Raw genomic sequence first — 27,365 nt, 5'->3', positions numbered from 1 at the left:
TCTCAGAGCTAAAAGGGAAACTGAGGCACACGATGTGAGCCACCAAGCAACAAGTGGGGAGACCAAAGCCTGGCAGCATTATGGCCCCCGGCTTCGAGCTATGCCCTATAGATTGCCTTATCTCATTCAACCCTTACACCCTGTCGTGATGGCAAGTGGTTCCTCCTTGGAGCATCCCCGGCGGGGATTGAGAGATCACTCCAGCACTCGGTTAGCAGCAAAACGAGCCTCAGGGGACAGGCAACAAAAGTCCCACCCCACCGCCTTCAGCGGGCAGAGCACAGGGAAGGGAAAACCTGCCCCTTGGAGGGACAGAGCTCCACTCCCATCCCAGCTCACCTTCCCCCCCTCCACCACTCGCTTCGGATCTCCTTCTCGCCGCTCCTTCCCCTCCTCACCGGCTCCGCTCTTGCCCTTTCCCCATTTAAGGTGGCCCCGCGGGATGCGCGGCGCGCAGGAGCCTGCTGCGGGCGGCCTTTGGCGCTCTCCCACCCCCGGCACGGGGTGGCCTTAAATCGGCTCCGCGCCGCGCGTAGCCGCATCTCCGGCGCCGTCTGAAGGCGGTCGCCGCCATCCGCGCCGACGGGCCGGTCCCCGTCCCGGGAGTCCCCGTCCCCCGGCGGCAGGGAGGACCCACCTCCGCCCGGCGGCGGGCGATGCTCCCCTGGCAGCCCCCGGCCCGGTGCCGCCCCTCGCCCGGCGCTCCCGCATCTCCGCCGTGACCGGCGCGTCTCGCCAGGTAAGCGGGACCCTCCCCCGCCGTGGGGCACTGGGGTTTGGGGGTGTCGGGAGGAGCGCTGGGGATGCGGGGTTGACCTTGCGAACCCCCGGTGCTTGGCGACGGGAGCGATGCCCAGCCCCGCGACCGGCAGCCGGGTCCCCAAACTTCATCCGTGCTCGGCGCCCTAACCGGGTCCGTGCTTCACGGGGAGCCCCTATCCTTGCACACACATACACACATACACGGCCTGGGCACCTTCTAGAAGAGCAACATCCCGCTCCCAGACTGGAATGTTCCAGCTGTGGGGAGATGCCCCAGTCCTGGTGCCTGTCCACCCGTGGCTGCAGCACCCGCCGGGATCTCCGGCCGGGTTGTCCAAACGCTCCCCCCCCCGAGAGGCTTTATTGTGCCTTTTCAGTGACAAATACCGGGGAAGCCGAAGTCCAGAGCGGTGCTGGGGTTTGTGTGCAGGCATAAATCGGGAACCGACCCCGAGCGAGCATCCCGGTGAGGAGCTCTGGGGAAATGGAGTGAGAGTGGAAGAGAGCAAGAGCAGGAGGGTCTGGACTCCTTTCACCCCCACCCGGCACACGGGTGTCTGCAGAGGGATGCACTTGCTGGTTTTCTGGAGCTGAGTTTGGGGTGTCTGTACCTAGGTGAGTTGGAAAGTAGTTTCTGCTCACCCTCCTACCTCTGCCGTTTGCCCATCCAGCTTGGGGCCAGGGGAGGGAAGGGAGGATCAGCAACCAGTGCTTGAGAGAGAAACCCTGCAGGTGCTTGCAAATGCGGAGAGAAGCAGCTGGTTCCTCTGTAACCCTTTAGGGAAACCCGGCAATGGGCAGTTTCTGTGCGTGCTTGGGAGCAGGGGTGTTTGGATCTGCAGAGCAGCACCAAGCATCATTGTAGCAGGGCAATAATGACAAGCAATAAATACCCATCCAGCAGCTTGAAGTCTGCATAGCTCAGAGAGCGAGTGGATACTGAACTGTGAATGCAGGTGATAAAGGTGCTTTCAGCTCCTTTCCTGGACCTCAGAGGCTTCCTTCTGCAAAGCACATATGCAGTGAGTAGAGCAAGGTACAGCGGCTTTGCACACCGGTCTGGTCACCCACCTCTGCTCAGGTTTAAACCGTGTCTGGTGTGAAATGAGGACTAAAAATGAATGGTGAGTTGCATGCCTTGCATCTCTGGACTGCCAAACAGCCTCAGGGAGGGCTAGGAACAGGGGCCCTATAGCGAGTTGGGAGATGGGTGCATGCAGACAGCAGGACGGGATCCTCACATTGCAGAGGCCATCATTACTCCAAAATGAGATACTTTGGAAGGAGATTATGGGTACATCAGCCTCAGGTAATACAAAGAGCTACAGGGCAGGAGGGGGCCACTGGCAGAGCTGTGTGTGACAGCCTGTGTCACATCTGCTTGCAGCAGTGCATGCTGCCAATCCCCTTCTCTCCGTGCCTTGAAGCAGGATGCGAGGACCAGGGTGGTTTTCGGTCGGTGCCTGCTCCATGGTTTCCTGGAAGCTTTCTGTCAACAGGCATGCTTGGGACGCAGGCTGTACGTGAGCACCAGTGGCCGAGCACATGCTGTGCTGGCCCAGCATGAGACCAGGAGCCCCGTGGCTGTGATTCCTTCCTCCTTCCCTCCTGGGAGCAACCAGTATCACTTTCAGGGCACTTCAGTCTGCACTGAATTAAGGCTCTGCAGGGCAATTAATGTACAGAGGTAGATGTGCTGAGCAGCTAACACATAGTATCGGGTATTTCAGGAATCGATTGAAATAAAATTAAAGCTCTTGGCTTCTTTGACATCTTCTGTGTAGTAATAATAATAATAATAATAACAATAACCATAACAATAATTGATAAATCATTTAGGCAACATTGCAATCCCAAAGCAATTCAACCAGCTGACACAGAGCCCAGCTGAGATGCAGCCACGTTTACAGAGAAGGGCCTCAGCCTGATCTGCAAGACACTTGGCAGCTGTGGGGTAGGAAATAAAGCAGTTGGGATGGGGACACTTGCTCCCATGGCAAGGGTGTTTAATGAGTGAGGCTCCCACACCTTTGGGCTTTGTTATGGTGTCATTTGGGAAGTCTGTTGCCTAGGGAGCTGTACAGAGCTATGCAGCAGCTAAAATGTGTGCAGGAGAGAATATACTTCCACAATGTAAAACCCTTAAATTCATGTTCTTTCCATGGTTTGGGAATGCCTTTGCGCCTAGTGCTTGTGTCCTCTAATGGCATCTTCCCTGCAGAGCATCCGAAGTGGTACTGGACAGCTCAAGGCTGCATCTCCTGTGTATCCAGCATCCTTTCTTCTTGCCTGTGAAGCATCAGTAGAGGTGCTTTCTGGCAGGGAACTTGCCTCTGCTTCAGCAGCAGGCCAGGAGATGTCCTTAGTGCTGAGACCAAAGTCGTTCCTAGCAGGCAGGAGCCTGGAGTGGATCCGCTCCAGCCATACCCCTGCATGGCTTTCCTCCCCTCTTTGTAGTAATCACCTACCAGTGGCACTGCTCTGCGCACACCCCCTGTTTCTCAGTGCCTTCATAGCTCTAGCCCCTGCCACCCATCTCACTTGTGGTGCTGTGCAGGCACAGTCACCTTCATCTATGAGGAGCCACTCCACAACCCCATCTGCCTCCCAGAGCTTCTTCCTTCTTTTCAGCATTCTCAGTTGTCTTTCCTATTCCTGATATTTGGGAACAATAAAGAGATCTCTTGACGCATGCCGCAAGCCTTCCTGTGTATGCCTGCAAGGGATGGGATATTTGATAGGCTCCAAAGATGCCCTTTACTGAGCATGCAGAACTGCTTTGGGAAAGCTCTGCATTTATTCTGCAGGATGTACACAGGAAAGATGATATCTGTCCTCTTCCTCCTTGTACTTAATTGTTCCTAATACAAGCAGAAGCCTAAACAAGGTGGTAATACACCAGACTGGAAGTTGTGTCCCACACACCTGCAGGGCTCTGGAGAAGTCTAGCATTGCTCTGCCCTTCTTGCTTGTGGCCTTTTGGTCTAATGATAAGTATTATGTGCTGCTTCCCATCCCAGAATCTCAAAGTACTCTGCATATGTGATTAAGAGCGCTCCCTGCCCACATACAGAGCTGTTTGTCAGGATGACTACCCCCACTTTACAAGGGAGACACTGCAGCTCATCGCGTCAGAGCTGAGACAGCCCCATATCGTCTGTCTCCCAGGCAAGGCCCCTGCATCTCTGAGGCACACTTGCTGGGATGCAGCTCAGCCTAACAGGACTGTGGTTTAAATCCTACCCATACCATAAGAGACTAATACATGCAGCATGAGGATCAGATCCGTGGTTATCAGCACCCTTGTCTTGGGCATAGACTTGGCTGTGTTCAAGGCCAGGTTGGACAGAGCCTTGGGTGACATGGTCTAGTGTGAGGCATCCCTGCCCATAGCAGGGGGCTGGAACTGGATGATCTTAAGGTGCTTTCCAACCCAAACCATTCCATGGTTCTATGACTGCCTAAAGCCTCTCTTCAGAAGGGACACTGGTTAGATGCCGACAATTCCTCCATGTCTCCAAACTGCACCCCAACCCACAAAAACTTGATCCTTTACCCTTTCATGCTGTTTTAAGGCATGCAGGCTCATAATTAAGAGCTTGAAGTCTTCGCTCTCATGTGGCATCAGTACTCCCAAAGGTCTTTCCTTAAGAGCTCAAATTTATCTACTTTGCCAACGCTCCCAAGTGTTCAATCAGCTTCCGCCGCCACGCAGCGCAGGGAGCTGTCTGAGCTCCTTCTCCCCAGGATGAAAACATTGCACTCTGCTGATTCCTCACGTTTGTCAAATGTGAGCAAGGTTTCCTCAGGAGACGAGGCTTCCCAGAGCTCTGACACAGAGCTGGGATCTGCAGCTCCAGCCCAAGGGGCTCCTCACGTTCTGTTTGCCTTCTCCAAGAAGGTAATCCCACTAATGCCTGATAGACATAGAGAGATTAGTTAAGAAGGGGTTAGTTAGCTCAGGGAGACAGAGGAGGGACGCTGTGGAAAACAAAGCCATCAGCGATGTAGAAAGGGAATGAATGCTTCTCTTCATGGCTTTTCTTAGGAGAGGAACTGGATTGCATTCAGGAAAAAGTGAAAGGTAGCAATTTGATGGTAAAATTAAGTCATTTCCCATGCTGCGCATAGTGACATACGGAACTCGCTGCTACAAGGTGCTGCTGGTGCTGAGTGTCGGGTTTGGGAAAAGAGGAGACATTTTGATTGATAATAGATCATTCATCACTGGACAGAACAGTCCATTTGAAATAGATCTAAATCATTGAGCTTCAGCCTTTCACAATTGTGTGGCATAGGATTCCTTGTACCTTCTGAAACCCACAACATTGATCGATGTAAGAGACAGAGGACAAAAGGAGACAGATGTGTTCAAGAGATCACTGGGGTGTAGTTTCATTTCCACGCAGGAGCGAAAAAGAGGTGTTTGCCAGCCTGTGTGCTGACACTTAGCTCCCACAGGTTTGGGTTTTGTCAGCTGGAGCAGGTTCAGGTTAAGTTCTGATGAGATTTGAGCTGGTCCAGTGGTGCTTACGCTGCTGCTTCGCCTGCCTGCGCTGTTGATTTTAATAGACTGCCAGCATCCTGGCAACTTTGTGTGGTGCTGCTTGATGAATAATGCTGCATTACGAAGGAAAATGGTATTGTCCTGTTCTTTGGCTGTTACCCCTTGGCAATGACAGCAAGGGTATTTATTCCCAACACAGCCAGCCTCCAGCTAAGCGAAGTGCTGGGATTACTTGGAGCTGAACAGGGTAAGCACTCAGGCAATCTCAGCTCTGGATAAAAGATTTGAGAGCAGCAATGTTGTCTTGTTCTGTAAGTTCACGGTGGGTTTGTGTGTGGGAGTACAGGGCACACGGGAACCGCATTCTGCTAGCAAAGCAGGATCGCTCCTTGGCAGCCCTTGTGTGGGAGAGCTCGGAGGGAAAGCCAAGGACCAGGCAGGCAGCGGTAGCTTGCAGACCCTGCTTCCCCTGAGGTGCTGCAGGGCAGCCTGCCTCTGACGGATGCTGTGCAAGGGCAGGGGTAAAGGTGTGGTTTTATCGAGTGTGTCTGGCAGAGATCCCCCAGTACCCAGTGCTAGAAACAGCACAGCTGATCCTTGCCTGGCAGGGGGAGAGGTTGCTGGCTCCTCTCCCCCTTCATGCCCCAGTTGTTAAAGCAGGATAGTTAATATTCATCTCATCCTGGGCCTTCCCCATCCTGAAACCATGCTAGAAAGCAGCTGTAAGGGGATATTTCTCCTATGACTGGCAGATTTCATTTATTACTATGGTTATGTCCATAACTGCTGTGACCACAGCAGTTTTGCCCCACTGCCATTCATTGCCAAGCGCCACCTCGGAGAGCAGTGCTGGGTGAGCCTGGGTGGCAGGAAGGGATCTTGTCCCATCTGCAGCACCAGGAGACCTTCCTCACTGGAGCTGGTCCAGCTTAGTGCCTTCCTCAGGTCCTCCCCTTCTCTTTCTCCCGCACAGAACACCGTGGTGATCTTAGCTTTCTCCCTCCCGATACCCCATCCCCTGCATCCTTCCCTGCTGCATCCCTTCCCCCAAGCCCAGATCCACACAAAGGTGGAAAAGGAAGGAGGCCCAGATGACTTCCCTGTATCTGCCAGCTTCTCCCTCCACCTCTGATGTGAATGAGGCCCTTCATGTACTCCTCTTGAGCAAACACAGATGCTTTTGTTACATGGGCTGGTGGGACGGGATGGAATTAATAAATCAGAGCGCCAGTGCTGTGCTGCCACATTCCTGCAATTTTAAGGCAAGATCACACACCAAAAAAAAAAGGCAGGAATGAAATAGGCAATCTCTTCAGAGTGAGCTCGGATGCTTTGACGGTGCCTCCCAAGTGCTGTCTCACTTGGCCTCCTGCTCACTCACCCTTGTTCGTTCCTCCTCCTCCTTTCTCCCACTCTCTCATTCCCATTAACCTCATCTCTTCTCCTTTTCTCTTCTCCTTCCTTCAGGAACCACTTCCAGTCACACCTTACTATCTCACCTACACCCATTTTTTCTTCCCTCACACTTCCCTTACCCCCACTTCACATTAAGGTGCATTCAGGTATGAAGTTCAATGTCCTGCACACAAGACCCAAAGCCAGGAACGCCTCGGCTCATATACTGTGGACTGAAACATCTCCTTTTATACCCGCTTCAGTTTCTCCTCATATGGAGAATGGTGCTGCCTGTGAGACTGAATGAGTAACTCTGGGAATAAACCATACAAAGTATTATTGTTCTCCTATCTGACACAGTATTTAGCAGTGTTCCTGTGAGCAAAACTAGCTCCTGCCCCAGAACTGGTGGGTTCTCTCTCCTTGAAGGGTAACCAGAAATGCTTTGCCTAAAATGGATTCTTTTTGAGCCAAGATAACAAGTTTTTAACATCTCTTCTTGGCTACCATCGGGCAGTAAGGGGCTAGGAGAACATGGTTTTTCTCCCCTGTAATTAGCTGGGCATATGTCAGGCTTCAGAAAGGCACGATGCGAAGCGCGTGGTTAGTATAAGCTACTGTCAAGGGGCTGAGGCAATTTTTGTTCACTGCAAGGGTTGTTTTTTCTCTAATGAGCTTTAGGCACTTGAAAGTCATTTCCCCAGAGCGCTTCTATATTGTTGTGCTTATCTTACCTGTGGGGGAACTGAGGCACTGAAGCAGGTGAAATGATTTGCCCAGATCCACACACTTATGTGTAGTTGAAGCCAGAAAAAGAACTAAGAAATCTTGTTTCACACTTGAGTGCTTTATCCTCTGGCCTCGGAGGAGGCCAGCAAAGGCCTTTATCTTGTTTAGATGAGTGGATAGTCATTCCGAGAGGATGCTGGAGCAAGGGTATCTTTCTGTACTAACACATATCTTAATGAGTCCTGTTGCTAAGTGGCTTCAATGATAGATCGTGCAACTTCTTCACTAAGCATTGAAATAATTTTTTAATCATTAAAGCTAATACAGAAACCTCAGAACCATCCAAATCTCACAGCAGGGGCTCAAATTAGCAAGCAAACAGAAACTAAATCCTGCTTATCCCTGCGTACCTCTACAGAGCCCACAGCAGCATCTGCTGAAGTCAAACATGAGAGCTGTATCGCTGGGCAGTCAGAGGCAAGCTGTCAAAGCCTACTGCTCCAAGGTCCATGGCAAGTTGGTTTCCTCCTTCAGACATGCATGCCAGCTTGCCAGCACTGTGGAGTAACAGGAAGGGGCATTAACCACTGACTCCAGGTAGATGAGGTGTCCCCTGGCAGGTCTTTAGAAAGGATCCAGCCCTTTGCTCTGCCTTCACTCACACATCTCCCCTCCACTGTGGGATACCACTACCTGTTGCTCTGTAGCAGCCCATAGGCTTCTACATAGCTCCTCCAGTAATCCCAGTGTGTTTCCTGTTCTGGTTAGCAAATCTCGTGCTGTTTCCTGTTTTCCTCCAAGCTAGAATCATAGAATAGTTAGGGTTGGAAAGGACCTTAAGATCATCTAGTTCCAACCCTCCTGCATGCTCAGCACCATGATATCAAATGCTACGAGAAGCTTTTCTTGCAGCAGAAGTGATATTTCTAACTTCCATGTTAGAACAGGGTTCTTGGAGCATGAAGGAAAACACAGTTTTATTGTGTTACTTATCGCTTGTCTCTTATTACTCAACATGCATCAGCAGCTCCATTACAAGAGCATGCACAGGACACTGCTGAGCACTTTGCTAAGATCCAGTCATCACTGTTGACCTCGATGCTAAGAAGATGAGTGAATATGGTTTATCCCAAAGGATTCTTTGGGAATGGATAATTAAAAACTGCTCTTGCCACTTCCAAGAGGCTTCCTGCATGACTCTCCCTTTTATCACCCTCTTGAGAACATATCTAGTACTGTTTGTATATCATGAACACTTGTGCCCCTGCTCACATTAGCTTGCTAGACAAACCCTGCACATTTCATCCCACCTTGTGGAGGTGCTGCAGAAAACCGTTCTGCAGTAGATAAGCTGCCATCAGCAAGTTTTGCCCATAGTCAATCAAGCCAAGCCACGCTTGGGTTGTAGCTCCCGGGATGTCCAACCAAGTCATGTAGCTGCTAAACACTGGTGCAAAGCAGTCAAATAGTCACCAGACATGATTTCTGCTCTTTTGTATTCCCTTCTGCATCATACTTACCTAATACTAGGTATTTCCTAACCCCAAAGTGGGTCCTGGCCTCAGCAACAGGACAAGCACAAATGGCCTAGAAATCAGTTACAGAAGCAGAACCAGGAAGCCAGTTTCTTCCTTCTTCCTGCCCAAGAGGTTTTGGGATGTTTCCCCTGCTTAGGAACTGTTGCTGACCTTTCGGGGGTATGTTTTTGCAGAGCTGGTAAGGGGTGGAAGTGGTTTGCATGTGGGAAGCTGTGTCTGCCCCATTCCTAGCAGTGTTAAAGACCAGGCTGGATGGGGCTTGGAGCAACCTGCTCTAGTGGAAGGTGTCCCTGCCCGTGGCAGGGGGTTGGACCTGGATGAGCTTTAAGGTCTCTTCCAGCCCAGACCATTCTGTGATGATAATGATAATGCACACTTGCAGAGGTTTGGGGAGGAAGTATGGGAGCAACCTTAGTAACATAACCCTAAGTTCAGCCCAATTTGTGTAAAAACCAGCATCCATCTGCTGGAGAGGGTTAATAAGTCTAAGAAAGACTTCACTGCAGCAAGAGAGAAAAAGCTGTTGCCCAGTCATACAATGCACAGGGTCTGGTTAAGGACAAAGACTCTGAAAAGCAACCAGAAGTGAGCTCTGTGGGCAGCAAGGACAAAACATCCCCCTGTTTTAAAGCATTCCTGAGTTTCTAGAGATCCGGTTTCTGCCACTTTCACCAGCACTGTGGGGACACTATGCACTGACCATGATGTTCAGAAAGCTTTTTGGTAACCAGAGGGTGATTCCCTCCCCCCAGCACTAGGAGAAGCATCTGTTCCTCGATTATTCTGTCCAAGGCCAACTGGCAGCCCGTGTATGTGGAAGGATAGGAAGGACAGTGCTCCCATGATGAAGAGATGTAAGAGCTGGGGAGAGGCATCTCCCAGGGTTCTCCTGCTGGTATTTCTGCAAAGAGCACACTCAAAGCTCAAGGGACAGACAGAGCAACTCACTAGCTTGGACGGTAGCATCAACCCCTTATTGCATCCAGGTCTTGAGAAGCCTGAAGCACAACACGAGTACAATACAGCCTAGGCTGACCTTCCTCCCAAGAGAAGGCTTATAGAGACCACGTGCAAAGACCACTTTCAGCCCAGGTTACTCTTGTGTGCAGTTAAGGAGCACAGCAGAGAGCAATCCCTGTGCAAGCAAGCCCTATGCACTCTAAGAGAGCAGTTTCTTTCTCATAGTGTGAACTCGTTTGCCCTCGATTCCCTCACAGCCTACCTTGCCTTCCCAACACATAAGCCTCTTCCCTTTTAACAGTGCAAGGCATGGAAAAACAGAAACCAAAGCCTACACCTTTTCCTTAAGGTGGGACTGGATTGTTGTCAGAAAGGGGTACTTGGCTTTTGCTGCTCCTCAGTTCCATCTGTTTACCCAAATGCATCCACATTTCCCAAAGAGCAGCTTATTTCCATCATGATGTAGGTTATGTTCTGGCAGCTGCTGTGAGTGCCTAAGTTAGGTATTTCAACCGTGGCACTGACTGCTCCCCTGGTATTGCCAGAAGGTGGAAATTGCATTTGGGTCTCTTGATCTCAGATGGCATCTAATTCGGATGTGGCCTGCCTGTGGTTTGGAATCAACAGGTTCCCTGCTAAAATAGGGAAGAACAGCAGGACACTGGCCATCTCCTTCCTGCATTTCACGTGCAGAGGGCAGGAGAATAAACACTGTCATCTTCTGCCTCTTTACTTTTAATTCTGGTGTTTCATTAATGGAGCCCAAGCTCTACAGGGAGCTGTGGCAATGAAGGTACAAGTCAAGCAGAGGCCTCTCTATCTATTGCACAAGACAGTTCTCCAGGTGCCACTTTATTTCTCCATTCCATGTGTGTGTTTAAAAGTGCCTGCTTGACACCTGGATGCCACGCTGCAAGTGGCAAACCTAATGAGTGCTGATGGTTTATTTGGAGGAAGAACTCAGAATAAGCATTTTGGATCACCTCAGCGAGTGTATTTCACACAGCTCAAATGCAGCAGCAACAGCACAAATGTCCATCAAGGAGACCAAAGTGGTGTTTCTCCTCCTCACTTAACCAACACCTGCATGATGTGGTGGCAACCCATCAGTGCGGGCCACTGTGATAATCTATGGAGCAGCCACCCATAAAACACCTTGCCCAAGCCTGCTCTTTGCATGATGCTTTTATTGATCACCTAATTCAATCCCATGTGATTGGGATTGTTGTATGTGTGTTAATTGTGATCGTTCCATGTGTACGGGATTGTTGCCCATACACATCCTCTGCCCACAACCGTTTCTGTGCAATAAGGGGTCTGGAGTCTGACTCTTCAGGGTGCCAACACACGTGTCACCATTAAAATGCCACTATTTCCACAGGTTTTGGGAAGATGGGAGGCATCTTGAGCTATGTCTTTGTTTTAAATGGTGTAATTGCTGTTCTGTTCATTTGCAGTGTGATTTTTAGCCACAGCAGCTTCTCCTTCGGTTTCTTTTGCCCTCCCTAGGAGTAACTGGGGAGTCCAGCAGGGAAGAGCATTTCCACATTGCCTTTGAAAGCAGGAGGAAAACAAGCTGTCTAAATCAATCAACAGTGTGCATTAGTGATCGGATGTTCCTCTGGAGGTCTGCATTTGATGTCATATTGACACAGAGCTAAGATCAAAGCCCATCTTTGCATCCTGGCTACTACCAGAGAAACAGCATTGGCCTTTGGGCCCCGTATCTTTACAAGGAGCTTGTGATAAATGTGATTTCCCCCCCTCCGCACCCCAAACTAGCACCTGTGAAATGTAATTATCCATCAAATAATGCCTTTTTCTCTGAAGAAAGTAATTCCTCTCCCTCTTTGGAAATGTTCTGGAAGCAAACACTATAGGTTTTTCCTTTCTGCTTTTGTAAGAAACCTGCAAAACGACAGCTCCCACTCCTGCTGAACAGCATCAGCTGTTAACTCAGTAGGGAAAGCTCTGGATGAAATGTACGGATACTTTGGAACAATCCAGTGTTGGATTTGTTTCCTCAGAATTATTTTGCCTCCTTGGGAAAAAAAAAAAAAAGGAAATCTCTGTTGGTTTGGGTTTTTTTTGCTAATGCAGATACTGGGCTGATTCACACGGGTACGTTTGGAATGATTATTCTATAACAGTCATCAGCATCTAAAAAGGACCTCGGTTGTGCCAGAGCTCGGCAGCAGGGGAGGGAAGCCAACGTTTGAATAAGCTTCTGCCTTCCCTCTCGAGAGAGAATAACTCCAAGCAGAGAGGGCTCTCAGGAGAGAGCTGGCTTTCTCAGGAGACATCTGGTACCTCCTGTTTCTGCTCGGGCCCCGGCTGCCAATCTTTCTCTGGGTATTTCTGGCACCCCTGGATTGCGGCACTGCAGCACAGGGAAAGCGGGATGGTGCAGAGGGCTGCGTCCCTCTGACTCACAGCCCACCCTCGCCAAAGCCCAGGGGGACAGGGAGGTGGTGACAGGTCACACGAGTTGATCGTGAAGGACGTTGTGGGATGGTTAAAAATAGCCTGGTTTAGACCTCCTTTTGCAGGCTCTGGAAGGCTCCCTGCCTATAGCTGGGCTTTGCAGCCAAGTTCAAGGTCTAGTCTATATCCAAACTGGGTTATCTCCATTCCTGCTGATAGCCCAGATAGTGCCTGGATACCCTTGATCTACCTGGGGATGGCAGGCTGAGCCACGTGTTGTCTCAGAAGCATTGGCTCCCACAGGACCCAGACAATAGATTTAATGAGCTTCATCAACCTTTCTTTTTAGGGTTTTTCTGATGGGGTTTTTTACCCTTTTTTTTAACTTGGGAACAAAGCCCTGTATAAAGCATCACCCTCCCCCACCCTGTGCTGCTCAGACACAAGTCTGGGATAAGGATGCTGTTGGGAAAAGTGCTGTTGTGAGCTGTTTATGGACCAAGCACGGAGGAAGGTGGTTGATGTGGCAATGGAGGGATGGGGGGAGTGCACAGTGCTGTTCCCCAAGGATGTGCCTGGTTTCTGGGCTGAAGTAACTGCACTTCCATATGGCAAAGGGATCAGAGCTGGCAGGGAGAGGATGAAGCCTTTCTTTCCATCTGAGGAAGAAGCGTGGGGGCTTGGGAAGGGCGGCTGTTCCACTGGGAGTGACTCACTTCCCAGGGAAGTCATCCCTACAGGAGCCCATGCACTGAATGACAGAGCGTGGATGGGACTGAGCCTTGAAACCCCACAGCTGCTGGTAGCTCTGCTCTTCCTGCCCTGGGGAAGGACCTGCCCGTCCTTCCCCGTATTGTGTGATTATTTGCGGTTCTCTGCTGTTTGTCTCTCCAGGGGGCTCGGGGAGCTTTTGCCTTGCCCTGTGTCCCCACCAGCCATAGGGAAGTGCTCCCCTCACACAGACAGCAAGTGCTGCTTGCCCAGAGCCATTCATGAGGTCTGAGGCAGAGGGATGACTAAAACCCGCAGCAGAAGAGCACCAGGACCACAGTGGCCTGCATTGCTTGTGCTACTGAGAGGTCAAGATTCCCAGTTGTGGCTTCAGGAAAGAGCCTTTCCCTTCCTTAATTCCATCATTAAAATTTCCCTTCCTAGAAAAAAATATTCCTCCTTCTTTTCTTTTTTTAACTTTTCTTTTCAGCCACCCGTTTCCAGCAGAGTTTAGGGGAGAAATTGCTTCTTACTAAGCAGAAATCTCCCTTTTACCCTTCTGTTTCTCACCCTGATGAGCTGGATGTGAACTCCATTCTGTCCTGCATGGATGCCATTCCTGCAGACCTATCCCGGTGTCAGAGGGAGTCCCACTGCTGAAAACTGTCCTGTTGTGGCTGTGTTTGCACAGTAATTACTCCTGCTTATCCCAGAGCAATAACCCATCCACCCACCTCTCTGGTTGCTCGACTCCATCCTCCCACTTCACTGTGCACATCTCAAGCAGGCAGGAGCCTGCCCGGGGAGGGGAAGCACTGCAGCATCTTTGCTGTGTCTCAATTTTCACCAGTGTTGAAGTTTCATCTGAAGGCTCTGATGGGCCCAAGGGAATGAGGGGAGAGGGGACAGCAGCTTCCTGTGGATTTCAGCAAAGCAGAGACAGCGCCGTTGCTGATCACCGCAAATACCGGTGCTGCCATGAATTATGCATTGCTTGTTTAAAGAGAGGTCGCTCTCATCAATAATTGAAAGCTCCCTGCTCTGCCTTCAGCATCGCATCTCCCGCACCGGGAGTTAGGGGAACTCATGAAATCTGCATGGGCTTCCTCAAGGTGTCCAGGGGCTGCTGAAGAGAGGCAGCAAAATGCAGGCAGAACAAACCACAAACGCTGCTGATGGTTTCGGTGCGTGAAATTAAGTCTCATCTGCACCTTCCAACTGCTCTGCTCCGGCTCTGCCCCTCACATCCCTCTCTCCTCGCAGTGTATGCACAGAATAGGCGTACAAACATGGTACAAACCAAGATCAGGGGGTGTTCCTTGAATCCTTTGGCTCCATTCACTGAGACTATTTTTTCTTGGGGGGTGCTTGCCTAGAAAATCTCGACACTGGATACAGGGATGTTCCCAGGGGACAGGTTGAACTGTGAAATTGGTTCCTATGGGAAAATAATGATCTTTAGAGTCTGTGTCTCAGACTATAGACGTAGAGGGCTGCGTTGCTCCAGCATTCAGGGTCTCCTAAGTCTGGCTCAGGCAGGCTGATGCCCTGAACCAAACGTTGCAACATAGGAAAATCACAGGCACCTGAACTCCTATGTCATCCTTGTAAGCCCCACTCAGCTGTGCCTCTTCCTAACTTTCACCTTTCTCTGTCATTCACCCCATGTGTCCTTTCAAACTGCTTTGTGACTCAGAGAAAGTCACATATGTGACATCTTAAAGCTGTATCTGAACAGTGAGGCTGCCTGGGTTTGTCCTCCAGCTTATTCCTCTCCCAGTATCCGAGCTGCCCTGCCGGTAACAAACTGTTCCCTGTTGGTAATTAGTCAACAGCAGATGAAGGGATCTGTCACATGTGATGCTCTGAGCCTCAGCCAGATCTTGCTTCCCTTCAGCATCAGTCTTGGGCATTCAGGCTGGGTTCTTCCCCCCATGTGCTTCTCTCATTCTCTTCTCCCAGATCCTTTCAGATTAATGCTCTCTGCATCAGCACATGAGCTTAAATAGAGACTGGATGGTGTTGTGTCCCAGGAATTGAGGAGTCACACAAAGCAGAGTGAAGCAAGAGTAGTAAGAGAAACATTTTGTCCCTCTCATACTCAGCTTTGTGCTCTGTGTGTGTCTGTTTGTTTATTTTTTAATGAAGAAGAGAAGATTGATGGACGAAATTAAGAAGAGGGATGTGTAATTGGAAAACAGCTCAAGAAGGCTACGGGCAGCATATTGAAGGCATCCATCAAACATCCAGCTGATGTTATTAAGGGTGTGTAACACAAACACGGGCTGCAGAAGACACTAGGAAACAAAGGGAAGAGGAAGAGAAATAGGTAGGAGAGAGGGAATAGCAAGGGAGGAGAAAAACAAGAGAGTACAATCAATATTTGTATTGCAGTCACATCCAGCAGCTCCTGTCCGGATCAGGACTGTACGAGCACATTAAGCGACAGTCCCTGCCCTCTACAGCTTAAACCCAGGAATTACGGGATGGTCGCTGTGGATGGGTTTAGATAATCGCAGCGTTTTCTCCTGATCTTGAATCTCATTTAATAGGATCTCCCCTGAACAGGTTTAAAGGCAGAAGGCAGGTAGCTGGTTGTGCCAAGAATACACTCAGTAATGCCTGCAAGCAAGCATGCAATTAATCTGAGCCACTTAGGGGACTTTGGTTTTAATTATCAAAAGTAGGTAAAGATATGTGCAGTAAACCTCTGCAAGCCCCACTGGGGCCATCAGCAGGCTACCCAAAGGCATTGCCATGTGCCAAGGGTTTCAGAAGGGTGGGATAATGCTTTAATGGAGCACTTTGTGGGAAATACTCCATGCAGGGTGGACATAAAGAAAATGCAAAGGGTCTTCATGTGGGGAAGGAGAGAAGACAAAGGATAAAATTATTTGTAAGGCAGATGATTCCTTTAGTCCTGGAAACAGGAAAAATGGAGGCTGTCAAGGACTGGTGAGGTGAAAGATGTAAGGGAACAGAGAAGAGCACATGCATGATGGATGCAGAGGGCAGCAGTGGCGGGGAGAAGGTGATGCTTTAAAAGAGAAAATGAGGTATCCCAAGACAGACTTTCTGAAAGCAGTGTTCAAGTCAGCTCCTCTGTGAGGTTCACAAGTGGCCTGGTGCTTTACGCAGGGTTTAACTGCTTTAGCATCACATGCTTTGGGAAAGCAATAGAGAGGAGATACAGAAGAGCACCAGAGGAGCTGCACACACAGACAGCATCTCTGCTTGTTTGCAGTGTTCAAGAAGCATGAACAGGGCTGGCTGGGAGGAGGAGGAGGAAAAAGAACTAGAGAGAGAATTGGTTAAAGCTCTTCTAACTGATCCACTCTCCTCTGTGCTCTCCTGATAACAGCGCTGCCACCTCTCTGCCACCTCCTCATCTCCTTCCTTCCACAAACAACCTCTGCAGGCCTGCTGCATAGAAACTGTGCCTGTGTAATTAAGGCCTTTTATTAAAGGGAATGACTTTAATGCAGGGATATTTGTAATTGCAAGCATACTAGAGGAAGCAAGGAGCTGTGATGACTCCAAGCCAGAGCCTGGGTGGACCTAAGCTTCTGCAGCTCTTACAAAGCAGTGCAGAGCTCTCCTTGGATTTCTTTATCTGTTCTCATGGCCCTGAGTGATGAGAAGCTTTGCTCTGTGCTGGTAAAGGAAGGTGTTTCCTGGAGGGAAAGCTCTGTAGCTTACCAAAGACCTATGCCTTCAGCACTAACACTTGAAGGAAGCTCTTGTACCTGCCCTGGAGCCAGCCATCAGAAAGCAATGAGGTTATGCAGAGCCAGCATGTTTGCTGCACAAGGCTCCTGCAGCATCACCAAAGCATTCCTGTGTGCCTCTGACTACACAGGTTCCTTGGCCTACTTCTTCATCAGTTTTCCATAGCAGGAACGGCAGCATGGTGTTTCCTGAGGAGGTAGGAAGCAATAGAGATTATCACCATGAATGGTTGGTTTAAGGAGCAGTGGAGACAGGTTACAGTGAGGAATTGCTCCAGTGTGGTATTGCTGGTGTTTAACAAGGAATAAGCTCATGGTGCAGCAGTTTTCTTAATAGAGCCTATGAGTATCTACTTGCCTGCCAGAAGACATGCTGAGACATGCAAGATTGGGCTGAAATGGGTTTGTCAGTCATCGCTGGTAGGGCAGTGATGAGCCCTGTGATCACATAATCCTTGTTTCTGTCAGGACACTAAATGTCAAGTTAAAATTTAATAACAAGTACTACAAAGGTCCCAGAGGATGAATTTTGAACAGCATCCCCTGGTATCTTTCAGGAATACCGTGTGTCTCTGCAAAGCAGAGTCCTTTTGGACCGATCACCACGTTTCTTCTCACTTGTCTAAGGCTGAATCAAGGCAATCCTTCCTCTTTGGATCGATGAGGAGCTGCTGGGCTCAAATCCTGGGCAAGGAGTTTCGTTTGCACAAAATGTGCCTATGTCCCTTTGAGGACCTTGGTTTTAGGTGACTGGCCTTCAATACACCTAGGAATTCAGAGCCAACCAGTTTGAGCCTTCTTTCCATCATTTCATCAGTGTGATGCCACATGGCTCTCTTCCCTCAGACTGCCTTTAGCCTAGGAGAGCAAGAGGGCCTGGTGGGGCTGTTCATCAGCTCTTCAGTTCCCAGGGGGTGTGTTTCCCAACAGAAATCTCTCTGCAGGAGGCTAATGGAAGTTTTATGCTCCCTTTAGGCTCCTAATGAGCATAGCTGTGGTAGCAAGGAAGTCCTCTGGGAGAAGTACTTGTCGTCAGAAAGGTAATCCCAGAGGAGACAGAATACAGATGTTACTGGGAGGGAGAGTGGGATAAAATCCAGCTATCAAACACCAGGCATCCTGCTTGGAGTGGCAGCATAAAGTTCTAAGATGCTAAAGAGTAACTTTGCTCTGTACCCTTCAGTCTTTCCGTGGACAGCAGATGTGGATCCCTCTTTCTGGAGCACTGCTTTCGTTGCTGGTGTAATATTGTCATATCCAGAGAGGGACCAACGCAGAAGCTAGAAGTTGGAGGAAAATGTTCCTGACTGTGCCAGAGCCATACAAAAGGCAGCACATGCACTAGGCAAGCCCATTTGTGAAAACCAAAATTACTGCTATAGCCTGGACCATCTGTAAATAAGCCACCCCTTGTTGGTGATTATTCCTAATACTTTTGTCCTTTATCCATCTTTGTTTCCTTTTAGTTCCTCTTGCTTTATAGGAGTTTTGAAAACAAATGTTAAGTGTTGTGATTCCTCCGCTCTCATGATCATGTACATTACAGAAGTGCTAACAAAGCAATGAAAGTATTCTGAAGGCTGTGATTTATACTAAGTGCTGCAATGGCCAAACACAGCAAACCAGGATATGGAACAATTACACTTTCAGCACTGGGGAACGACAGAGGCAGGGATTTTGTGACAATCTCAGTAGGTGATAGTGTACATCCCTGATTGCCTCACTGCATGTGCATAAGGAGGATGAATTAAAGCAGCTGGAGTGAAAGAGATGATGGCTCTCTTTTGAGCCTGACATCTTCTGTTTTGTCCAGTTGCATATGCAGGAATACAACTCTTGCACAGAGTTTCCATAGAATCATAGAATAGTTAGGGTTGGAAAGGACCTTAAGATCATCAAGTTCCAACCCCCCTGCCATGGGCAGGGACACCTCGCTCTAAACCATATCACCCAAGGCCTCGTCCAACCTGGCCTTGAACACTGCCAGGGATGGAGCATTCACAACCTCCTTGGGTAACCTATTCCAGTGCCTCACCACCCTTACAGGAAAGAATTTCCTCCTTATATCCAATCTAAACTTCCCCTGTTTAAGTTTTAACCCGTTACCCCTTGTCCTATCACTACAGTCCCTAATGAAGAGTCCCTCCCCAGCATCCCTATAGGCCTCCTTCAGATACTGGAAGGCTGCTATGAGGTCTCCACGCAGCCTTCTCTTTTAAAATATTCTACAAAAGAAGCAAATTAAACAGTCACCACAGAGCTCAGGTATTAACACCAGTGCCAGAGAGGGGGCAAGTAACTCTGGTTTCCGAATCAGCAACATGAACAACCCAAAGTCAAGGAGCCAGTGGGTTCATCATGGAGCAGCGGGAGGTTCTTTGTAGCAACATAAATAGATAAAAGCTTCTATTGAATAGCACAGGAATTGGCCAGGGCAGCTGGATAACGATTTGGGCCACAACCTTAATGGGGCTCCTTGTAAACTTAGACAAATGCTTTGCTGGATTGGTGCCCAACATTTACCATGCCTCCCTCCAAGCAAGACAAGCTCAGCCTATTAGTCTGGCCTCTAGACTCACTGTCCTCATGTTTGCGGTGACTGATGTTTCAGAGGCCTTACTCTTTCTTTCTGCTCTGAAAGGTAGAGAGATGCCTGGGCATTGGAAGCTCTCTGCAGCATGCTGAGGAGACGTAACCTTCTGACCACGATCCTGATTGCCTTGCCATGGGCTCTTCTCCTAACCTTGTGGCACCAGTACCCAACCACCCACTACCTCAGCCTGCTGAGAAGTAAGTGCAAGAGTTCCACTGCCAGTGTGCTGGTGGCCGTGATGATTCCTGGTGTGAACCCTCGGTAGGAGATGCTCACTCATGGGATGGGTTCAACAAACACAAACTTGTCTGAAGGGCCCCTCGGGGTTTGCCTATAGCAGGCACTCAAACTGTTCTTAAGAGTTACACATAACCCTTAAGGTATGGGGAGAGGATGCTGATGCAGCGGGTTGGAACTAGATGATCTTTTCAACCCAAACCATTCTGTGTGCTGAGCACTGACTCCAGACAGATGTGTGCCCAGCACTCCCTGGAGAGGAGGCAGTGATTAGTTCTCTAATATCTTTCTTCTTCTTCCTTCCTTCCTTTTTCCCCAGAAGAGACAGATGAGAATGTGACCTCTAAAGCTCTCCTCAATGGTACCTCTGCACTGAGAGAAGGCAGCCTCCCATCATGCATTCGGCAGCAGCAAAGCACAGGGGCAACACCGAGAGTCATCCAGAGCTATGTGTACTCCAGGCCTCCCCCATGGTCAGACACCCTGCCAACCATCTTTGTTATCACCCCTACCTACACCCGTCCAGTGCAGAAAGCTGAGCTGACCCGTCTGGCCAACACCTTCCTACACGTGCAGAACCTGCACTGGGTGGTAGTGGAGGACTCGCCCCGCAGGACCAACCTGGTATCCAACCTGCTGGAGAAGGCAGGACTCAACTTCACCCACCTCAATGTGGAGACACCCAAGAGTCTGAAGCTGGGTCTGTCCTGGATCCCGTCCCACACCCCAAGGGGGACATTGCAGAGGAACCTGGGACTGCACTGGCTGAGGGACAGCTTCAGCAACACCGCACCGCCAGAAGGGGTAGTGTATTTCGCTGATGATGACAACACCTACAGCCTGGAGCTCTTTGAAGAGGTAAGAGCCGTAATATTACATGGGATAGAAAAGCAGGATACAGCTGCAAAGCCTCTTAAGGCCAGATGCGCTTGCAAAGACGTCTTAAGATAGGACTTACCATGTGGACTTATAGCATCAACTGGGAGACAAAGGCTCCTGCATGCTTCCTAGAGCCCTCCTCACACACGCTGCACTCAGTGGGAGCTGGGTATAGGACAGATGCAAAGCTATAGATATGCAAACTCAGTAGTCATGCTCTTAAGGGCTGAAAGAGCAAAGAGCAGATCTGCCATGGTATAGGCCTACACACATGGTATAGCCCTTTTTGCCAGGGACCAGAGGATATATAGCCCAGTAGTTATATCTCTCCCCAGGGAGAGCTGACCTGATTTAACTAAACCCAAAGATAAACTCCTGGCGAAGCATGAATGTGCCTTCTTGCAGGGGTGTGATGAGCAGGGGACATTAGAAAAGTCAATAGGCTTTCTATTTCTAGTCCATCTTTTTGCCTTGGCTACCCTTCTGTACTCTGAGATTCCTGTTAAGCTCATCCTTTCTTACTTCTTTCTAGGTCCTTTCTGATAGTTTAAATAAAACTTCACTCTTTTAGGCAATAGCCATGGATGGAAGAACAAGGATGGGGGGAATCTGTGATGAGTACAGAGATGCAACTCTCAGGGAGGGAGATTACTTGCATGCGGGTGAAGTTGGAGTGGGTGGACTTGATCATACAGAGCTAGAAGCTGTGCTTGGCATTCACAAAAATTATAACATTTTACCAAAAACTGGTAACAGTTTAGATGAGACCAGAAAACCAAAGGTTTTCCTTCAGAGGGACTGAAGATAGAATAATAGAATGGTTTGGGTTGGAAAAGAGCTTAAGATCATCCAGTTCCAACACTACCATGAGCAGGGACACCTTCCACTAGACCAGGTTGCTCCAAGCCCCGTCCAACCTGGCCTTGAACACTGCCAGGGATGGGGCAGCCACAGCTTCTCTGGGCACCCTGTGCCAGCACCTCAGCACCCTCACAGTAAAGAACTTCCTTACGTCTAACCTGAACTTCCCCTGTTTCAGTTTGAACCCATCACCCCTTGTCCTATCACTACAGCCCCTGATGAAGAGTCCCTCTCCAGCATCCTTGTAGCCCCCTTCACTGGAAGGCTGCTGATATGGGCATGGAGAAGCAGAGAGTTTGGTGTGCAGAGAAGAAAGTGCTAAAATAGCATTATGGCTTTGCAAGCTGTAGCTCTTCAAGCTGTAGCACGGGTGAACAAGAGCTTGTGCTGCCTAGAGCTGTGTGGTTGTGTGGGAAGCCAATGGAGGAGGATAGGTGCCAATGACAACAGAGGGTGGCACACTTATGGGCTGGGACAAAGGCAGCAGGGTTGAATTCTCATAGCACTGTTTCCTTCTGGCCCACAGATGCGCTACACAAGGAGGGTGTCAGTCTGGCCTGTGGCTTTCGTTGGGGGGCTGCGATATGAATCCCCCAAAGTGAGCCCAGCAGGGAAGGTAGTCGGCTGGAAAACCGTCTTTGACCCAAACAGGCCCTTTGCTATTGACATGGCTGGGTTTGCCATCAGCATCAAGCTGATCCTGGAGAAGCCTCAGGCCAGTTTCAAGCTGGAGGGAGTTAAAGGAGGCTATCAGGAAACCAGCCTGCTGAAGGATCTAGTGACTATGGATGGGCTGGAGCCCAAGGCAGCCAACTGCACAAAGGTGAGTAGGACATGAGACCTTGAAGATACATTCTCCTTGCTGGGTCCTGGCTGCTTTTACAGCCTCATGCCATGTGCCTCCACCTTCCACTGTGCTGCAGTGCTGAGTGGGGCTGAGGCAGACAGACAGGGCCTGCCTGATTATTCACAGATGCAGGGCTCTGAGGGCACTACGGAACAGTTAGTGCCGTGCACTCTGTGTTAATGAAGAGCCTTAGATGTTCAATTCATGCCCAGATTCCTTCTCCAAAATCCAGAAGGACTGGCAGAAGGTTGGTCTGGTTTTGGTCCAGAAGCATCCTTCCTCCTCGACACTGTTTCATGTGCCTGTGAAGTCTCTCCTAGGCTCAGCCCCTGTGAACGATGCTTCAAACAGCTGTGAGACCTGGGTTTCTGATGATCTCACACGATGGATGCACTGCTTTTGGCATTCCTTTGGCATCCAGAGCCCCTGAACTCTTCACGATTCCCTCTAGGTGTTGGTGTGGCACACAAGAACTGAGAGGCCCACTCTGGTTAATGAAGGCAAGCGTGGATTTACAGACCCCAGAGTAGAGGTGTAAGCAGAGAGCCAGCTCCAGGGTGTGAGTACTCTTGTCTTTACTGCTTTTGGCAAGGTAAATAATCTGTACCTGTTTCCTTATTTATGCTATTGTTTCCTCCAAGTCTATATATATGAATGTCCCAGTAACTCCTTTACCGTGCCACCCGTTGCACAAGAAGTAGATTCTCACCTTTACTCACTGAGTCAGGTTCAGCAGCAGGATGGGGGATTAAGGCAACCACAGGAATGTATCAGAGATCAGTGCTATGTTCTTAGAAGCAGAGATTGCTAAAGAACAGGTTTCAGAGAAGCTGTGACCTCCTCTGCCCTCTGATCCCAATGTCTGCCCTTGGCAGATTCCTAACCCAAAAGTCCCAAAAGAATAAAGGTATCCAGTTTGGGAGTACCCAGCTCTTTCTGGAATCACTTGTATCTGTGGCAGGATAGAGGATGCTGAATGATTTATTCATACTTTAGAAGATACTTCAGGGCTGCTTCCAGCCCTGACCCCAATATCCTGCTCCGGCAGGGGGATTGGACTAGATGATCTTTTGAGGTCCCTTCCAATCTCTAACATACTGTGATACTGTGATACATGTCAGCTGAGCTCTACCAGTGGAAGTAAAACTGACAGCTTTTATACAGGCAGTCATGAGTATTCCACTGCACTGATCTGCTGTGTGCATTACTAGTAGCTGCATACAGTATCTCCACATCACCTCATCATCTCTGAGTGACAGCCATACGAAGAGTGTAAAGCAATCCCAGGGCCCCCACATCCAGCAGTAGATGGGACAGACAGTTGCTAAACAGAGATACCTGGTGCCACTATGGGAACCCTGGGGCAGCCTACCTGTAGGGCACTAAGTCTGAACCATATCTGCCAGCTTTCCATTAGTATCTCAGATAACCCAGCAGCCCATATGTGATGCTAGGCACCCATGCATGGGCAGAAGCCCCTCTTTTAAGCTGTGCTTCTGTGAAATCCACTAGCAGTAACTGGCTCATTTTGCATCCCCACCATGCCGTAGGCTAAAGCTGTGATTGCCCAAACTCAACTCATAAGGAGTCAGATTCCAGTTAACTGGTCTGGAGGTACGCCTTTGTAAAGGATGAGCAGATTAGACCTGCCTTGCCTCCTTGTCAGAAGAGGGGTATACTGCTCCACTACAGATGCAAAGTGTGGATGTGATGCTTTCATAAACGTGCCATTTATGTATCAGCACTTTTGTCCTCATCCTCTCCCAGCCAAACTCATCCATCCTCCATGAGAAATGCCACTCACCTGCTATGGAATCTCATGGGAATAGTTTCCCATACGTCATTAGTTGTGGGAAGCAACCAGTCTGATAGATCAAGGCACTGCCACTCATTCACCAGCAGGACTTGCACCTTTATCTAGAGCCATCCAGTCAATCCAGAGTGTCAGCTGGGTCAGCTCTGTGTATTTATAAGGAGCCTTCCACTTGCATTAGCAGGGAATTTGACCACAGCCTCTTCTGCATCGCTGCCAAGTGGGAAGGTGGCATCCACTTCAGGAGATACCTGCAAGGTAATTTACTTGACTGCCCAGCCATGGAAAATCATTAGATTCCCCCCTTTAAAGTTTTAAATTGAGATCTCTGCTGATGGCTACAGTGCTTTAAAGGTCCTTACTATCAAGGCTGCTGAGCCTCAGAACCTTGACAGACAGGATGTAGATAAGCCAGCACTGAGAAAGAAAAAGAAGGTAAAATTGCTCCCCTGAGGATGTTCCGTTCTTAGACACAATAGGGAGAATATTTCTGTCTCTCCCTCCTGGCAATCAGTCCTTGCTGAGGATAAGATCAAACCAGTCAAGCCCAGACCTTCCAGAGGCCTCTTTCCCCTTTAACACTTGCAGATGCGAGCCAGGCAGACAGTGCCTGGTGTGGGATTTGGTGCTTTGTTTGATCTCTAGTTGGACCACTTGCATGGCTGCTTGGCACATATCTTGGTGGATTGTCGCCAAGGGACCTGCTCATCATGTGAAGATCAGGCTTCAACTGGCACTACATAAATAGTAGGTATTTTGTCCCAGCTGGATTGCACTGTATTCCTTGCCCCCATTCCCACCACCTGTAGTGGTGTCCAGCTAAGGCTGGGAGAGAAAACTATGCACCAAAGCAGAGGTGCAAAGGGGGAGCAATAACACACATCAGGGTTTTGCTTTTCATGAGAGACGACAAACTCATAAGTTTTAAACCCAGTGTTTTTCCTTTCTTCCCTAGAAAGTCTGAGATGTGCTGGGATTGGGTTGAGAGCCCCAGCTACTTGCCTAACCTCTTTGCTCAAAGTACAGGAGCAGGAAGGACAAAAAGGTGGTCTCTGAGCCCGAGCTGGACAAAGGCTTTCACTGTGGAGATGTGGGAAATGGCTGTAAGCCTGGTCTCTGAGAAACACTATGGGGACATGCAGAGTAGGAAGGGGAATGTGGACGATGGGAAAAATCCTTGGGATCTTCTGTATTGCAACCAAAAGCTCTCCCAGAATCCGTCCCTACCAACTGTAATGAAACCCCCTTAAAACACAGTGTTTGGCTTCTAAGAGGAAGGACAGAAAACAATTTTGCTTTATACTTTTCTTTTTAAAGCCCTGAAAACTGTCACTCAGGACTGGTGTTAAAAGAACTACCTGTTCCTATTGCTAACATCTATTTACAAGCGCCCAAAAGAGAAGAGTTTCCTTAGGTTAGCACAGAACTCCTGCTGCCTTGTGACATTTGGAAACAGGGGAAGTTGTTCATCTGCATTTCAGAGCTCGCAGACAGACTGAACAGGGATCCTCACATCTCATCCTCCTGCTCTTTCTTTTAAGATAGGCTAAAATAATTAGTTTATGGGGAGAAAAAAATACCCTTCAAAACCTGTTTCTGAGCCATAAATATCTTCCAGCTAGGACTGTAATGCGGATGTAACAAGCAGCTTTTAAGCCATATCCTAGCCCAAAGCATGGTGTGATTGAGGAACCTGGCTACTGATGCCTGCCTAGTGCCTGCCTGAGCTAGGAGACAGCTGTGTTGGAAAAGCATCTCCTGCCCTGCTGTCCTGGGTGTAGCATTGACACCTCTAGCTCCTTCTTGCCTCACCTTGTGTTTGTTTTGACAGAGGCAGCGGGCAGTGATCGCTCCCAAAGTCTGTCATCAACCCCAGTGGCCTGTTCTGCCCAGCTCTGCTTCACTGCTGGAGGATGCTAAACACCCCCAAACCTCGCCACGCCGATCAGCTCCCACTGCCTGAAAGGTGGTAACAAGCAGGGACAGAGCTGATGTGGTGCCCTGCGATCCTACAAGCTCTTCACCCTTGACGTCATGCACTGGCTCCCATTCCCCACTTCGGAGAGGAGTGTTTCCCTTCCCCTGTGGGCTCTGTGTTTTTAACTACTCATTAGGATTTATTACAAGTGATCTCCATTCTTGGCTGTGCCAGCATAGAGGCTGAAATCCAGGATGGGTGCAGGTGCCTCTGAAGGTCTCTCTGGGATATTGTAAAGCCTAAGCTTCAGTGCAGCAGCTCAGAGCTGCAGTGGTTCAAGAGTTAGCCCATAAGCACAAATGTGGACCTGCTGGCCTGAAGGTGGTACACTCTCAAAACAGCTTTAAAACAAAGCTAGCCCAAGAGAGGGTCTCCCTCCAAAGGATGGACATAGATACCGACACAGATCAGCCTTCAGTACTGGAGAAGGACCAGTGCTGAAGGGGTTTGGGAGCTCCAAAGGGACCTGGTGCCTATGCCACAGCTGAGATCTTGAACTGCCCTCACTTAAGGTTGGTTTGGAAAATGCTGCCCCACATCCCCAGGCCCAGAGCCCCCTGGATGAAGTTCCTCTCCTGCTCAGGGAGACTCAGCAGGTACCATGCCTCCTTGTCTCACTGCAGGGGCAAAGGCAGGTGGACTTGAGAGTGTTGTTCCTCGCCTTGAAGCCTCCAGTAGCCTCAGATCATGTATGCAGTCTTGCTTCCTAGGCCTCCAGAGAGGAAGACTCCTCTGCGAGATGGAGGTGGGTGAGAAATGCTCAGAGAAGAGGAACTCTCAGCCTGCACCCATCTCCTGTAAGAACACAGAGGAATGTGGAGCAGCATCAGTGGGAAACTTATCTTGAGCACACGGATGCCAACTGAAATAGCAAGTGTGACAATGTTTTCCAGTTGAACTCGGAAAGGCATGTGTGTTGCTGTGAAGAGAGAAGAGACAGTGTCATGCGGAAGGGTTTCCCTTTCCCTCAACAACACAGGAAGGCAGCCAGGTGGAAGGCAGCCCACAAAGGAGGAGGTGGCAAATGAGGACTGAAAGAAGGATGCACCGGATGAAAAGCACAAGTGTTGGTACCATGTGTGTGTGCGTGGGGAGTGGTGTCGCTGTGGCTTTTCCAGGAAGAATCCTTGAATGACCCAGAAACCCCTCTGAGCATATCCTGACATCCATCTTCACTCAGGCCATGAGAAACAAGGCTTTAGGTATCCAAAACACATCGAGGGGGAAAGCTATGAGCAATTGAGTTATCCCCCAGCCCAAGAGATTCTGGGCTGACAGGAAACTTATTTATTTGTTGATTTATTTATACCAGAATTCTTCTCTGCCTGTTCCTTGTTTAGGTTTGGGGTTTAGCTTAGATCACCTGAGGCATTCCTGAAGAAAGAACATTACCCCCCTCACCG

At 49.4% G+C, this 27,365-nt stretch overlaps 1 protein-coding gene across 4 annotated transcripts; it reads left to right on the top strand.

Annotated features, from left to right (window-relative positions):
- Window positions 1-407: 407 nt before the first annotated feature.
- On the top strand, window positions 408-26,528 carry LOC133218808 (galactosylgalactosylxylosylprotein 3-beta-glucuronosyltransferase 1-like). 4 transcript variants are annotated; one of them, XM_061365610.1, is made up of 6 exons: window positions 408-739; window positions 19,400-19,544; window positions 19,904-20,442; window positions 21,851-22,147; window positions 22,623-22,730; window positions 25,816-26,528. In XM_061365610.1, the coding sequence occupies exons 2-5, from the start codon at window positions 19,433-19,435 to the stop codon at window positions 22,707-22,709; spliced, it is 1,035 nt and encodes a 344-aa protein (XP_061221594.1). In that variant the 5' UTR covers window positions 408-739; window positions 19,400-19,432; the 3' UTR covers window positions 22,710-22,730; window positions 25,816-26,528. The 4 variants fall into 4 exon arrangements, with proteins under 4 accessions (XP_061221594.1, XP_061221593.1, XP_061221595.1 ...); XM_061365609.1 differs by having other exon boundaries at window positions 409-739; window positions 19,396-19,544; XM_061365611.1 differs by lacking the exon at window positions 408-739 and adding an exon at window positions 4,543-4,663 and having other exon boundaries at window positions 19,396-19,544.
- Window positions 26,529-27,365: the final 837 nt, after the last annotated feature.

Source organism: Neopsephotus bourkii, unplaced genomic scaffold (assembly GCF_033783945.1).
Source record: "Neopsephotus bourkii isolate Nb327-2 ecotype Australia unplaced genomic scaffold, CSIRO-AGI_Nbou_v1 NB_1287, whole genome shotgun sequence".
In the NCBI taxonomy this organism is placed as follows: Eukaryota; Metazoa; Chordata; class Aves; order Psittaciformes; family Psittacidae; genus Neopsephotus; species Neopsephotus bourkii.
The sequence above is the reverse complement of the archived record's forward strand: the minus strand, read 5'-3'. Positions and strand labels throughout refer to the sequence as shown.